The sequence below is a fragment of the Lagopus muta genome, chromosome 2 (genome assembly GCF_023343835.1).
Source record: "Lagopus muta isolate bLagMut1 chromosome 2, bLagMut1 primary, whole genome shotgun sequence".
In the NCBI taxonomy this organism is placed as follows: domain Eukaryota; kingdom Metazoa; phylum Chordata; class Aves; order Galliformes; family Phasianidae; genus Lagopus; species Lagopus muta.
In genome coordinates this window covers 62543531-62558883 of record NC_064434.1, presented here as the reverse complement: position 1 = coordinate 62558883, position 15353 = coordinate 62543531, and the positions used below count along the sequence as shown (strand labels likewise).

Here is a 15353-nt window from a genome sequence, read left to right as displayed (position 1 = left end):
TCCACAGTGGAGGTAAAGAAGTGCTGTTATCCCCATTTCATACATTGGGAATGGATACAGCCAGTGGGTAAGTGATATTCCCAACACTGCACACGAGAGTTGTGAAGAAAACACCGATGACAATTTAGTCAAGTGTCTTAGCCCTTGAACCTTCTTTCTGTCTAACATCGGTCCAAGATTTCAGAAAGCAAAACAAATACCATGGCATATTTTAGTTTACTTATCTTTTCCCTAAAACTTGCAAAATTCTCAGTTAACAACCTAAATATGAAGGACTTTTCAGCTGTTAAGCTAATATTTATGTCCTTTTGGGACAGTGGTTATTTCTAATCTTACATATTTGGATACACAACAGATAGCTGCAGAAGTGGCGTGTCTGTACGTTAGCTTTATGTTTGGGAAAGGTGATCCTGTCCTGATAAAAAGAGATAGAAGGAAGGGCGGGTGGATGAATTTACATCTGGTGGTGTTAGTCATTTCTCAGGGCATGGTCACTTCTTCTCTTAAAAAGTCATCTAATCTGTTTGCGTACACAGTCTAAATTGTTTTTTTTCCTTCTGTTTCCAACAGTGCTTAGAAGCCCAGAAGATGAAGCGATGCCTTTCCATTCAGCCACCAACACCAGCATGGAGTGAGACGACAGGCCCTGCTCTGCTCCCCACACCGCTGGCTTGGTGTGGGGCACTGCAGGCCCGGCAGCCTCCAGGCAGGGTGCAGGCCATGTGCCTCCCTGCTGACAGCCCCGGCACTTGTCCCTTGTCTCGCCCAGCCTTGTTGCTGTGCCTCAGCAGTGCGCTCTGTGGAAGTTTCCCTTGTGTCTTCTATGAGCACCTTCAGGATGAGTTCAAGCACAGATGTAATCCCCGTTCCTCTGCAGAGTGCTTTGTGAAGCTGTGCTCTGGCCTGTGGTACTGGAGCACAGATGCTGAGGTGAAGCCCATTCTGGAGGTGTCACCTTGACCTCTGCTCCAGATCCAGTTTCTGCACTGAGTACTGGAGCCAGCCATGGCCTGCTTCTGTAGAAATAACTGAGGCTTAGCCGTGTCAAATCTGTCCCCTCTGGCTCGGGGCAGGAGGTTGAAATGTGCTGGCAGGTGAGAGCACCAGGGTGCAAACAGGTCTCGGCAGCACCAGCCCTCAGATGAGAGCACAGACTGGGTGTCAGCAGCAGCCCTCAAAGTTGGTGTCTGGGGAGAGTGAGAGACCAGAGCCACTTTCTCAGTTGTAGCTTTCTGGTGGGTATTTCTGCCAAATTTCCTTTGGACAACTTTCTGTTGGAAATGTCAGCACTCGCTGTGGGAAAAACCTTTCTTCCCGCACTTTTTGGGATGAAAAACTGGCAAGCGGGGCCCAGCAGCACCTCTATTTTAGGGAGGCCGGGGCACTGGGGAGGAGCAAGGCAGCCCGGGGTCTGCTGCATGGGGCTGAGCTCCAGGCTGCCCCTCACGCAGGGCTGCGCTGATGGAGGACAGCACGGCTCTTCACAATGGGGTCTCTTGTCCAGAAACTCCGTTGTGAAAGCTGCCTGAATTCTCCACATAGCTGAAGCTTCCCAGCAGGTTTTGCCCCCAAGAGCATGATGTGGACCATCGGTGCTGGCTGGAAACTGGGCTTTTGAGCGGCTCCACAATCCCACCCTTGTCAGTCACGCCACTTTGGTCTGTGCATGGGGCTCTTTGTGATAAATCTCACTGGAATTTGGAAACTGTTCAGCAAATTTGACCTCTGCTTTGTTTTATAAATATCACAGTGTCAAGCAGCATCGTGCATGCCTTATCACTCAAAAACTGGGAGAAGGGGATGGAATTATGATGCAGTCAGCTCTGATTTTCCAAAACAGTGTCTTTTGAGTCAAAGGAAAAGTTTTGGGCTTTTCAGAAACAGAAGCAAATGTCCTCTCTGCCTGGGGGAAGGGGGCTCTTCTGTAGCCTGCTCTAACCCCACACATGCATGGACCGTCATCACCTCAAAGGAACCTAACGTGTTTTTGTACGATGGCAACCAGCTCCTGTGAGGAAGATGGTGTGAGAACTGCCCCATTTCTCTGTTCTCACTACAGGAAGGGGAACGGAGGCAGCAGCAAAACGTTCTCCAAGACCAGCTCTAATCAAAGCTAAGAACTTCTCACTGCTTTGCAAAACAGACAGAAAAGTGTGAAGTAGATAGAAAAGCCCACCAGATAATCCAGAAAGTCCAGGAGAGGGTGAACAGGGAAAATCCATCTAGCCAGTCAGCATTTTTTTAGGAGAGCTGCATCCTTTGCTAAGGTGAACAAGGTCAGGCCCTTTCTTCCCTAAAGGAAATGCACGTGGTCCTGTGGTGTCCTGCGATATGGGTAAGTTGCAGTGTTGGTCATAGCACTGTCCCTGGTGCGGACAAGCACACAGAAGCACGGCTGCCTTGGGAGTCCCGCACAGCTGGCAGCCCAGCTGAATCGCTGTGTGGCCTGGCCTAATTGCTTAAAGCTTTCCTCCTCTCCCTTGCTGTGAGAGCTGGAACGGAGCATTTATCTACTCCGCAAAACTTTATGGGAATTGGTGCAGTTTTGTAGAATTCCTGAATGACGTGGATCACAATAGCTGTGGCAGAGCCAGGCTTCCTGGGCTCAGATGTTTGTGATGGTTGTCTTATTGTCATGCGGCCTGCGAAGCCAGGCCCTCTTTGATTCAAAGAGAACAGAGCTTGTCTCTCTGCCCCCACCTTCCTTTCCCAGCGCGTTGAAAGGAGCCAAAACATGCCCTGTTGTGTGGAGGGATCGGTGCAGGCTAATCTATGGAAGCCTGGTGCTGAGGACCAGGCTGCCTTGATGTCTGGAGTGTTGCCAGCACTTCCTTCCTCCCTCCCCCCGGTTCAGTGTAGATGAAACAACCTCCTATATAAAAAAAAAAAAAAAAAAAAAAAAAAAACAAACAGCAAGCCTAACAAGACCAAAGCATCCATTATTTTTCCAAAAGGTGTTAGCCCAGTGAGTCAAAACATATGGCTTCCGCTCCTGTTTGCATTTCACAAGAGGAGAACTGACAGAGAAATGGTGTGGATGAGCCTTGAAAACTTCTCCAGGTATCTGACCTGTGGGGAAGCACTGGGAGTCCCAGCTTGCTGGGACTCCTGGCTGGAAGGGTTTGGATGGATGCTGTTGTCTGACCGGGGGCAAAGAAGACCAAGCAGAGGTGCCACCACACAGGGCATGACAGTCTGGAGAACTCAGGTGGAGCAGGAACAGGCTGGAAGGCCCCTGTGTAGCACTGTGGTTAGGCAGCCAGCCCATGATGGGGTATGGGGGGAAGTGGTAATAGCGGGGCACAGAGGACAGATGCTCTCCATCCAGGTGCTGAGGGACTGGCAGCCATAGCAGAGCTCACAGTAAGCAGCCACAAGCACTAGGCGCACTTCTTGCAAATTCTTAGCAGAGGGTCCAGGTGATGCTGCTTAAAGCCTGATCGGCTTTCAGGTGCTGGAGCCAACCCGAGGGCTGCTGAGCAGCCTCTGAAATCAGCACGGATCTCGTGCTCCACAAAAAAACACGTGCCGACCTTTCAAAGAATGCACTTGTTTATAATACCTCTCCGCAGCAGGCGGGAATGGGGAAAGGCGACAGAAGGGCTCTCATCTCCGGAGGCGGATGTCATCCCTGGCAGGTACAGCCGTCCCGCCCCACCCCGCCCCAGCGGGCGCTAGGGGGAGCCGCCGGCGCGGCGATGAGGTGCCGTGCGGGCCTGGGGCGCGGGGCCGGGGAAGGACCGCGTCCCGCTGACCGGCACCGAAAGCACCGAGGTGTTGCGAGGTGCGCTCGCCCTCAGCCCTCTGTCAGTTATTTTGGTCAGGATGGCACGTGGATCCCGGGACAGGGGCACAGAGAGTTTAGGTGGTTTAAATCTTATGCCTCGGGCCCCTCTCCAAGGAAAAGCTGCTGCTGACTTACAGCTGTCTCGTGCTCTCTGTGGAATGAGAGGGAAGTCCATTCAGTCTGGTGAAAATAAACCCACCGTCATAGCTGGCATTCTCGTTGGTAGTCTCAGTGCGGAGGCCAAGGATTTGAGGGCAGTGACACATGAGGCATCTCACTCCTAAAGAGCTTGATCTGGTTTGAAACGTGTCATCAGAAAAGCATGAGGAGCCTTGCGCTCCCGCTGTCAGTACAGTGCTTGCCCTCTGCACACAGCCCGGCGTTCCTTTTCTGTCCTGTCCATCTGGCACACAGCACGGGGACCATTTACTGTACACTCACGTTAAAGGAGAAGCACGCCCGCTTATCTCCCACTGAGCTCAAGGACCCGTCAGCCCTGCACCTAATGCCTTTCCATTGCCATCGCCCTTTTCTCCTGCAGGATAAAAGGCTGTGCCCACCCTCGTAATCTCCCCTGTGTCCATGCTCCTTCCTGTTCGTCTCCTCCTTTGTGCTGGGTGCCTGCAGTGCCTGAATGCAGTGAGGGAGGGGCAGGCCCTGTGCCATGGCATCACCGTACATGCCATACCCTGTTAGCAGCCATTGTGTTGGCTCTTCTAGGGATGACTGTACAGGGCTACGAGGGACACTTCCAGAGTGTGCCAGTCCCACAGCATCATCCCATTGAGCACCTGTGAGATGGATTTCTGTGAAGAAAGCATTTCTCTTTTCTGGAGCACTGCAGGCTGTAGAGCTGCAGAAATGAAGCAAATATTTTATCTGTTGTTCTTCATATCATTTACAACGAAGTTCCTATGAGATGCTGAACAGGAATTAAGCCTCACTGAGGAATAGCTCGACCCACTGACTGGCTCCAGGCGCAGAGATCAGCACGGTGCCACAGTTCACAGGAGCACAGCAGCCACGTGGCCTGTGTGTGCTCTGCCTTCCCCATCAGCCCAGGATCAGGACTGAGTCCAAAGGCCATCCCAGGCAAGAAGTGCTGACTGTAATAAGGATGATGTGAGAAAGTGGAAGCTTTCATCATAGATGCCTGGAGTTCTTTCTTTGCTGTGTTATCAACAGTTCTGAGAGGTTATACAGACTCTTCATAAAGGGTGAAATCTGCTTTGAGTGGTTTCATACTGTTTCCTCCCAAATTCATGTGATACGATATACATAACTGTGGAGCCCAGAACACAGACTGCATCCCACACCCTGAGACCAGGAGGTACGGGAAGCAGGCATGGCAGCAGCTGTTCCACCTGAGGGCCTGGAGCACACCAGAAGCCCTCCATAAGGGTTGTTGTCCCACACAACTGACTCGCTGCCCCACATCACCACTGCAGCGGCGATCTCACATTTCACAAGTGTTTCCCTGTGGAGCCCAATCCAGCTGCCAGTGCCTCTGTGGGTGAAATTAAAGAGGTGCATCACCCTGGAGATGACCTGTGATCTTTTTAAGTTAAAGAGCACTCTGAGCACAAAAAAAAAAAAAAAGGGGGGGGGGGGGTGAAAAAGAAAAAAGAAAAAAAAAAGGAAAGTAAAAAGAAAACACTAAAATAAAATCTGTTGAGTCTCCAAGCTTTCCCAGGCAACTCTGGTTGGCCCAGCTTGAACTCTTCCCCCTGCAGCCACTGACAAAAGTATTTTCTTGGTACGGTTTCCACACACTTACTGTGAGCCCTCAGAGTTGAAAGTGCTGTCTTCTCACTCTTCAATTAAAAAAAAGCTAATGTTAGAAAACATAAAATGCAGTAAAGCCATGCAGACAACTCGTTAGGGTCTGCAGCGCCAGGCTCCTGCACACCTTCTGCTGAAGGATGTAGGAACGATTTTAAACTCAATGGTGCCAAGAAAAGTGTGGGGGGAGGAGGGGGGCAAGCACAGCTGCTTGGAGTCCTTGGGTGAGGAAGTTAAAGAATACCAGAATTAGAGGCAGGTCTTTCACGTGGCTGATTAGTGCAATGGAATGTCACATTTTGCAAAGAAAGTTTGCTTATCAAGCTGCAGATTTATTAAATGTGTTCCAGACTTGCATTGCTTCATTCAAGTTTAACAGAGCTGTAATACTTAAGATGCCCTTTAGCAATTTAATACTCTCTTGTACAAATCATTGGAAAATTTAAAATAGAAAAATATGTCCAGGCTTAACTGTAAGAAGAAGGGGAACTCTGTACAAAAACAAAGCAGAAAGAATGCATGGGTAAAGCTGAGTATTACTGAATATCTTACCACATGTACTATTCTGCTGAGTTATTAGTACACACACTCTGATCCGCGGGCCAAAGGAGGAACTAGCAGTAATAAGTTACAGAACAACAGCTTTTGGCATCAGGGCTGGAGACTGGCATCGCACCGTGCCCAGAAATTACTCCTCAGAAAACATGTTTTATAGATTCTTTGCCTTCAGTCAGTACAAATGTGGGTTTCTTCTTTAAGGAAATGAAAGGCAGTTGCTGGTCTTGCTGGTGAGAGGCAGGAAGTACTGCTGTCAAACATCAGACAACCGCTTGCACAAAAAAAAGAAGGGGGGTGGGGGGGGATGTAAACGTTGAATTGGTACATCATTAGGACATTAAAGGCACTATTTGTTGGAGGCAGAGGGAGGGCAAGCCTGTGAAATGCTTTGCTGCTGCATAATTACTTGTGAATATAAACACATCCACATAAACATATTTGTGCATAAACATTTCGGGCTGCATACCATGTACAAGCAAGCTCTTCTGAGGCTCTGCGTGCCCGACGTGTGCAGGGATCCGTCCCAGTTTAGACAAGAGAATGTTACTTAACATTTTGCAAGCATGTGGGAAAGAAGAGAAGGGCTTTATTTTGCGGTAGTCAATTAGAGCGCTCAACTTTTGTTTTTTCAAGAGTGAAGGCTCTTAAAGCAGCCTGCCCATCCAACTAGACACACTACGACCTGTACTCCTGAACCTGCAGCTGCCCTGCAGAGAGCTGAAGCAAAAGGTGCAGCACTACCTGCTGTACCCCACCAGGAGATGTTCCTGAGATGGAAGGGAGTGACAAGCACATCTTTCTTAGGGCAGGGATGAGACACAAAGCTGTATAACACAACACTGCATAGCAGCCACTTCAAGGGGCACCAGAAAGCTGTGTCACTCAATACACAGCTAGTGTGTGCTGAGCTACGGAGCCAACAGCAGGGTGAGTCAATGGCATGCACAGCCCCTGGGACCACATGGAGGCCGAGAAGAGACAGTGCTCCCAGGGGACAAAAACACTGCAAGTATAAGGGCAGCACGATTCAGGATTCACCAAAATTCACAAACAGAGTTAAGTGACAGCTGCGCCTTGGATCTCCCCTCTCCTGCCCTCCTCACACACTACCAGACCCTGAGCCATTTTTAACAATTATTGTTGCCTTCCCCTGGCGACCTCACACTAACTCTTTCCATACTATTTAAGGGCTGCAGGCCTGGAAATGACCTCCTGAATCACTGATCCCAGTCCCGTCTAATTGGAGGCAACCGCATCATATGATCCCAGTTAGAAATGCCTCAAAGTGAGAGGGTGGGAGGACGTGTAATGATTTCATCCTTCCAAATTCCAGAGGCAACACCCAAGCATTTGTGGCAGAGATTGTCTCTTGCTCAGACGTTGTGGGAAGACTACCATCGCCTGTTTAACAAAAGGAGTTTGTGCTGAAAGGTGTTTTCGGTTTGCTTGCAGCTTTCTCAGTGTGACTATGGCAGTGCAAGTGAGATGGGATCTGAATAGAGCAGCCACTTATTCTCCCACCATGCATGAAACTACTGCATGATGCACTAAGCAGCAGCTTGCCAGGAGACACCAGGAGAGCCTGCTAGGCCTCAGAGAGCACTACTGAAACAGAAGCTCATGCAGTGTAATGAAGATTGGCAAGGTCTGGTGTGTGGTAACAGGGCCTAATTTAAGCATGAATGTGCTAGCACCTCTGCTTTTGAAAGGCAAATATTTCACTGCCTCTGAATACATATAATCTATTTACCTGAGCTGGGGTGGGGGTCTTACTCCTCATTCTCCATTATCTTCCATCTCATACTTCACTGTAGCTCTAGCATGTGGCAGACTGCCCCTGAATCTGCAGCAATGGCAGAAGAGAGGACCTGGGCAGACAGTGGTTATGTCTCTGCAGGGTGCCAGTCCCTGAATTTCTTCTTCTTTCTTGTCATCTGATCCACTTGGTGGAAGAGTTGCGCTGGGGGATCAACTTCCTTATTCACTGGGCAGCACACCCTGCAAAGCATTTCCTACCAAAACAGGGAGCAGGGTGGAAGAAGCACAGTGTGCCCAGGGTGGGAATAATTGGCAGTGGGAGAGAGACAGTTGAGTAGGTTTGCTTTGATTTTGAGGATTGGATAGAGAAGAAGCCAAAGCAAGAGGCATAGAGCTGTTACACCAGCTTCTCTACAAAGCTTTACAGCTGCTGGAGGCCTGGGTCACCTGGATGCTGCTTAAAAAGTGCTCTTGGACACAGGTGATGTATGAGGGAGTTTGAATACCAGCTAGAAGCATGAAGGAAAAGGGGTGGAAAGTAGTCTGGAAAGAAAAGAATGGATACTTGCAACAGCTCCTGACTAGAGAGCATGGGCTCTTGAGAGATTTGGACTCACCCAGGCATAATGAGGCCCAGAAGCATCTTCCTCCAGGTGTGGCAGAAACAAGCAAGAGGAGCCCTGAATTTCTGGCCTTCCACAGAAACAACCCCCTTGTGCTGCTGTCTCCAAAGGAATTGCCAAAATACAATGGTAAACAGCTCCATGCTAAAGAACAAAGGTCCACTAAATATCAAATAGTGTTTTTAACTTGCTCCAGAATGCAGGGATGAAATTCAGTTTCCTGTCACCGCTGAATTGTGACAAGCTACTAGCAAAAGCAACTTCAGAGAAGCTGGCGTGGTTTCTGTAGCTGATATCTGAAAGCTATGTAGAATTATCTGCAGCAGCAAAGTGAGGATAGCATGCAAGATAGACTCTGTTGTCAGGAGTAGGCAAGAGGAATCACATAGCTGAGATGTATTGAGGCAGATGATCCAAATAGCTCAGGGGGGTTCAGTCTCATCTTCACCATATGCAGAATATGAACTCAGTAAAGCTGCTTTGTCAGGAAGGAGACAGATTATTTGTATGCATAGTGTGGATCTCTTCCACATAGCATTAATAAGCTACTATTACTGTAACTCAGGTACAGGTTATTTCACTTGTATCTAAATTTTAAAATATAGCAACACTCATATAAATCCTGCTATTTAAGGTGGTGTAGATTAATGAAGGATAGGAGCCCAGGTTTTGGATTTGGGTTGAGAAGAAGTAGCGTGGACCCTTTCTGAATAACTGGGCATTCCTAAAGCTAATGGCTTAAGAGGTCAGTCATTCACAACAAGGGGAAAATAACAGATTGGTACAGAGAAGCTGTTCACAATCACAAGCAGTTAGAGCTGTCATGCGTTGAGAGGAACTGCACTGTCAGGGGCCTGGGCACATTTCCTACATCAGAGCGTGTCCATGGGCAGCCAACCTGCTCAGGGTTATTCTTCTCTTTTTATAGGAACTTGGCGTACCTGTGTGAGATGAAGTCAGAAAGAATCTTTTGAATCACACAGAAATAAGCAGAAGGCTTCATCCATTTCCTCTGGAGATATATCTGCTTATTTCTCCATGTGGTAGTGCAAAATTTCTTGGCAAAGCTCAGCTCTTAGAAAGGATATTATAGAACAGATTCTGCTGCATCAGCACTGTGTGAAGAGATATTAAAAATAGACATAAATAGGAATGGCAGGTGTTGGTAGCATCAGTCTGTAAGCCAATTACATGTGGTTTCTATAAAGTTCATTCTTTAAGAAATCAATGCTAAGAAAATATGATGACTTCTGCACCTACTCTGGATACAAAGAGATCACTGTGCAAGACCTGAGGAAGAGATCTCCTCAGCTGAAAATGGAGTAGCTGCTGCAGTTCACATTGCCTGTCCTGTATCCTCTCAGAAGCGGTAGCAAATAGCAATCAAGGAGTCGGGATTTCTGCCCCCACTGCTCTTTCTTACCCTTTCTGTGACTGTATTGTCTCCCAAAGCTGATCACAAAAGATACGGTGTGGCCACAGGCTTAGATGGGGGATAATAAGGAGGAGTTAAGCAGAAGCATTTTCACACCAGAAATAATTTGGTATGTGCCCAGATGGTGTGGTAGTGGCTAGCAGTGGAACAGCCAAACTGCTTAATGCTTGTGGCAGGTCAGAACTAAAAGCCCAAGAAAGTGCTGTGGTGAACAGCTAGTCTTTCCCAGTGCCTTATGTTGCTATGTAGACAAATGGAAGCTACCTTTGCAGGACAATGGATGAGTGCTTGTTGCAGACTGTCAGACCTAGATGTCTCTCAACTTTCAGGTTCACAAGCACATTTCTCTAACAAGAGCAGTAGGTTTAGGACACTCCTTTTGTCCTACAGGCTCTCCTTCCTCCCCATGTCTCCCCAGATTAAGTGATGCTAGCACTGGGGCATGATAAGCTTTCACCTGCCAGAAGTGTATTCTGACACTGCTCCTGAGCCATTTCACATGTGCTTCCACCAGAGGTAACACAGTCTCACATCATCCCATCCTACAGCAGGCAGAGGGGGAGCAGCTCCCACTGAGTCCTGCAGCAGACCTGCTCCTGTTAGCAAGAAAGGATTTAGCCCGGGGGATCTAAAGATTTTAATTTCCTTTCTTCTCTCTCGGACTTTGCCAGTTTCCTTCCTCTGAGGTCTTCTATACGCATAGCAGAGGAGAGAAAAGCAGAGGAGAGAAGGAGGAAGGGTCTCAAAATAGCCTGACTGCCTGCTAAACTCTGGTTGGTTCTTGACACTGCCCAGGTCTGTAGTGAGGGAAGGTGACAGGCAAGGTAAAGGTGGATTATGGGATCCAGCCACCAGGATATTAGAGAAGGAAGACTATACATTTTTAACAGAGAATTTGTCACTTCTATAAGGAAAGTATTCAGCTTATGTTTACAAGAAAATACTGGCCCTCCAGACACATCTTCACTGTCAAAAATGGAGCTATTACAGATGTGGGAAAAGGTTCACCCATCCAAAGTAAGACTGCCAAAGGCTGCCCGCTCTGAGAGTCCCAGTAGAGATGCTGGAAGGTGCCCACAGTCTGCCAGTTTCTTGAGGAGTGGTTCTATTTATTACAGTATTTAAAATGTGAGATCCTGAGATAATGGCTCAGGGATTGCTCAAGACCATGGGATGCATCATCACTGAGAAGACCACTTCTCTCCCCTCTTTCTGCTTTCTCCCTAGTAAGACAACATCTTTTGGAAGGGGACTTTTGCACACATTGCCAAAATTCAATGTGTGAATTTGTTCTTCTGAAGCAATGTTGAATGATGTAACCCAAATTGCCAGTCAGCTGGGCAACACCAGTCAGTATTCTGGAGCCTGGAATGGAATAAAGTTCATGTACCTGCATTCCTTCTACTTGTAGCTCACTTAAGCATTTGAAATATCCACTGAGTGAATTCTCTGGGGTTTGGAGGTCAGCAATGCTAAAACATAAGTGTTCAGAGACTGGATTGCAGAGCAAGGTCTTTGACTGGAGGAAGTGGGATACAACCCAGCACTCTTTCCTGGAGCACAAAAGAGATAGGATAACTCAACAGCTTGAACAATCTGCCTTCTATTGCAATACACACCCTGTTTTAACTAATTCAGTGGCCAGGTCACAGCAGCATGCTCTAGCATGTGATCTCCCAAGCATTGAACATCTACAGTTTATAGTAGCATAAATGAGGTCTTCAGCTGCTGCACTGTGCACCTCACAGCAGCAACAGTGATACTTTTATAATACAGAAATCATCAGTGAGAGGAAACTGATCTTGAACAGGCTAATAGGCACAGTTAAGTCTTTTGGAGAGATTTTTGCATTCTGAGCCTGAACATAAGAAAAAGGTGCTTCTTCAGCTTAATGCTTTACATGCAAACAAATGCTGACTTAGTAGTAGTGTGTGGATGTGTCCACTGAACATACAGATTTGACCTGGATGGTGCATTCTCCCAGGAGTTTCCTTGGATAGCACATCTGTGAGGGCAGGGCCATGTTACTGGCTGGCCAGGCAGAGTGAAAACAACAGAGCTTGACCTGCAACATAGAGTTAGATGTTGGCCTCAGTAAGCTCCCTCCCCACTCTGTGAATTAGTTTTGGACTCACAAGAGGTTTGATAAAAGAAGTGGCACGTAAAGTGAAAGCACGATTCAAAAGCAAATGAAAATATGCACAGTATCTCTTCCTGCAAACATTGCCTGGCTTTTATCCTTACCCTGTAACTTCTAGAGCTAGCCTAAATGCTGTCTGCCTCTTTCTTGAAATGGTTAAAATCTAACTGTGCTCAGGAGAGCAGAGGGTGGTTCCAAACATAAATAAAGATGTGAGGCTAAACATCAGGCAAGCCAAACTGATGTTTCAACATTCAGTAGGGTCTTACACCAAGCTGTACGCCCAGTGGGACTTTGCAGGATATTTATAAACGTTTGCCTCAGTAAGGCCATCTAACCCTGCTCTCATTTTCCAGTGTACAATGTTGGATGTTAATTGTGCTGTTGCTATATGTATGGGAACTGTTGAGTCATGGCCTGAACCACTGACTGAGCACCTGGGGAAAGTCAGCCCTGGGAGCACAGGTGAAGGCAATTCAACTGTGTGACCGGAAGAGATGGAGCCTGGCTGCACCTCTCTTAGACCTCATTTAAGGGCTGATTGCCACTGAGGAGGCTTTCTTTCTGGAGGTCCCTGTTTGGTGAAGCTTTTCCCTGTGAAGCTGGAACCTTCAGATACAGGTGAGCAATCTTCTTTCTTTATAGTACCTTTCTATCGTGCTGGTCCTTCCATCATCACACATCTGTTGAAATGCCTTTCCCATTGTATTGATCTGTTCAATTGCTATGCTATGCTAACAGCATCTCACTTGCAGTCTGTAGCTCTTCTGCTTGCATGCGTGAGGACAGAGCATTTCAGAGTGGTCTTGTCAGCCTTATTTTGTGTTTGGGCTTCAGAGACAAGACAGGGTGCCAGGATCGCATAGCAGCCGGTGGTCCCTGGGGAAAAAAATAATAAGCCAAGCATAGCATCCTCCAGTTTATCTGAGATGACTGGGAATGTTGTGGAAAGATGGCAACAATGTTACGATAAGCAACCATACAAAGTGATGAAAGTCTTCTGTTTCTTTAACTTATAGTCAGTTCCCACCAATGATCACTGGAAGCAGAAGGGGATAAATGCTGATGCAGAAACTATTTTCTGTTTAAAAAGTTTGTATCTTCATATTTTGTGATTGAAAACACTCTGCTCATTGCATGGAGCACAAGATATCTCTAGATATCTCTAGAGTATATCAAGAGACTATAGAATATATAGAGTACACAGAGATATGCTCTTCATATCTCTATGTAGTTTTGGTTCGCTGGAATTGATGCTCCTTTATTTGGAGTAGTGAGAAGGTGCCTGTATTTGCCTCATCCAGTCTTTCCAGCCTATCACTGACCTTCTGGAAATGAAGAGCTGGAGTCCAGCTGGAGCACAGCCTGTGCTTTAGAAACACAATCAAAGCATGTTCTGATGTTGGCAGCATAAGCCTGCTGCTTCCAGGGATGCAGGAGCCTCAGACCTCACTGGTGAGACTGAGCCTGGAGCTGTGGTTCCCTCTGTATTGATAAATGTCTAAGGATTGCCCATGTGTGCATGTCTTTAATTACTGGAGCTCTGTAGCTTGGAAGGACAGCATAATCAATTACCCTTTCTTAACTGTTTAAAGTGCTGTGCACGTTGCTCGGAGTCCTCCTGACGCTGCTAGATCAGCTATCAGATAGGAATGCTAAACTTTGAAAGCCGGACAGTTTTTTATTACAATGTCCTGGTAATTGCCCTTCTTTTTACTTCTCCTGCCTTCCCCTTTCCCTGTGTTCCATCTCAAGCAATTCAATCATATTTTACTGCTGTATTTTATAGTGGTGTAATTAGCCTAGAGGACTAAAAATTTATGCCTCTGCGTAACTCATGTTAGTTTCCATCATTGTTGGAATCCAAAATAGTTTTCTATCACTGTTGTGTGAGCATTTTTCTTGTTCCCAGAGAAACAATGTTCTGTGTAGCTACTCTTGCTCCTATTCCCATTACTTCCATTAATAACAAAAAAGCTGCTGGATGTTAGAAGCTGTCTTAGGGCCAGTGATCTCTTGATCAAAGTTTCTTCTCCAAAAGAGTGGTCAAATGCTGGAACTGGCTGCCCGGGAAGGTGGTTGGGTCATTGTCCCTGGACATGTTGAAGAAACATTTAGATGTTGCACTAAGGAACATGGTCTAGTGGGGAGATACTGGTAGTAGCTGGATGGTTGGATTAAATGATCTTGCAGGTCTCTTCCAACCTTGGTCATTCTATGATTTGCTGCTGTGTTGGTTGGGATATCATGGATGTGTCAGTCAATGTGACTGAGCAGGGTTTGGTCAGGGTTTGGCCCTTTAAATACTGGTTGCAGCAGCAACAATGAGACAAGGCTGGTCCCTACACAGCAGATCAACAGGCATCGCTGCTTTTGTTTAATTACTAACTAGTTAGGAAATTCATTGTGTTTCAGCCATTGCTCCAGGGACTACCTGCCCACCAGCACTATGTTAGCTCCAGTCAGCAAGTTGGAAGTCACAGACTTGACAGGCAACCATACAGGGAGATGGATGTCATTTGTTTCTTTAACTTATTGTCAGTCTGTGGCCACCTTCGTATGTTCTCTCTGCTGAGCAGATGGAGGTAATTGTCCCTTGCCATGCAGTGCTCCATTTCTCACTGACTATCCAATGTCTCATGGAAAATCTCCTCAAAGCTACTATCTCAGAATCTGTAAATGTCCCAGCAGGGCTTCTTGGACATGTCAGCAAGGTTGAGCAATAGATTTATTTCTAAGAATCGTGAACATTGCTACTTCATGTATCAGGGCATATTTGGCCCCTTCTGTGGTACCAGTGGGATTGAAATGGTCTCATTCACACAACAGCCGCTCTTCTCAAGAGAATATAAAACCTCCCAAACTGAAAAGGAAGCAATTGACATTTGCCAAGTTCATGTGAAAATGATAATTTATTGTCAGGAGACAAGGAAGCCACTGGAGCAAGCTATCCGAAGAAAGTTGTCAGAAACACTGACTCCTGATGAGGCAGGTCAAACCTAATCATCTCTTTCAACTTCAACACCTATGCAGTTATGGTGAAACACAGGAAAGCACTCAGAACTCTTCTTTCACTGTGAGCAAGATACAAGCAAGAGGACATGACCACAAGCAGTGTTACTCTCAGGAAGTGCCAGCTGAATCTCCCGCCTCCTTGCAGTTTTCTCCTCACGAATTCCCCAATGGGCATCATGACTGCACTGATCTTGAACAGAGGCTTTTATGGCTTTGTCCAAAATGACTGGGCATTGTGTAGTACCCTATGCCAAA

General features: G+C 47.0%; 1 protein-coding gene across 2 annotated transcripts in view; it reads left to right on the top strand.

The window, feature by feature from the left end:
* The window catches only part of UST (uronyl 2-sulfotransferase), a 160013-nt gene extending 157099 nt beyond the window's left edge, over positions 1-2914 (top strand). Inside the window, exons 9-10 of one of the 2 annotated variants that reach the window (XM_048935252.1) lie at positions 8-67; positions 571-2914. In XM_048935252.1, coding sequence (XP_048791209.1) covers positions 8-67; positions 571-577 — 67 coding nt within the window. In that variant the 3' untranslated portion in view covers positions 578-2914. Of the gene's footprint in view, positions 1-7; positions 72-570 lie in introns of those variants that run through there. The other variant, XM_048935253.1, reaches the window with a different exon arrangement.
* The last annotated feature ends 12439 nt before the right edge of the window (positions 2915-15353 follow it).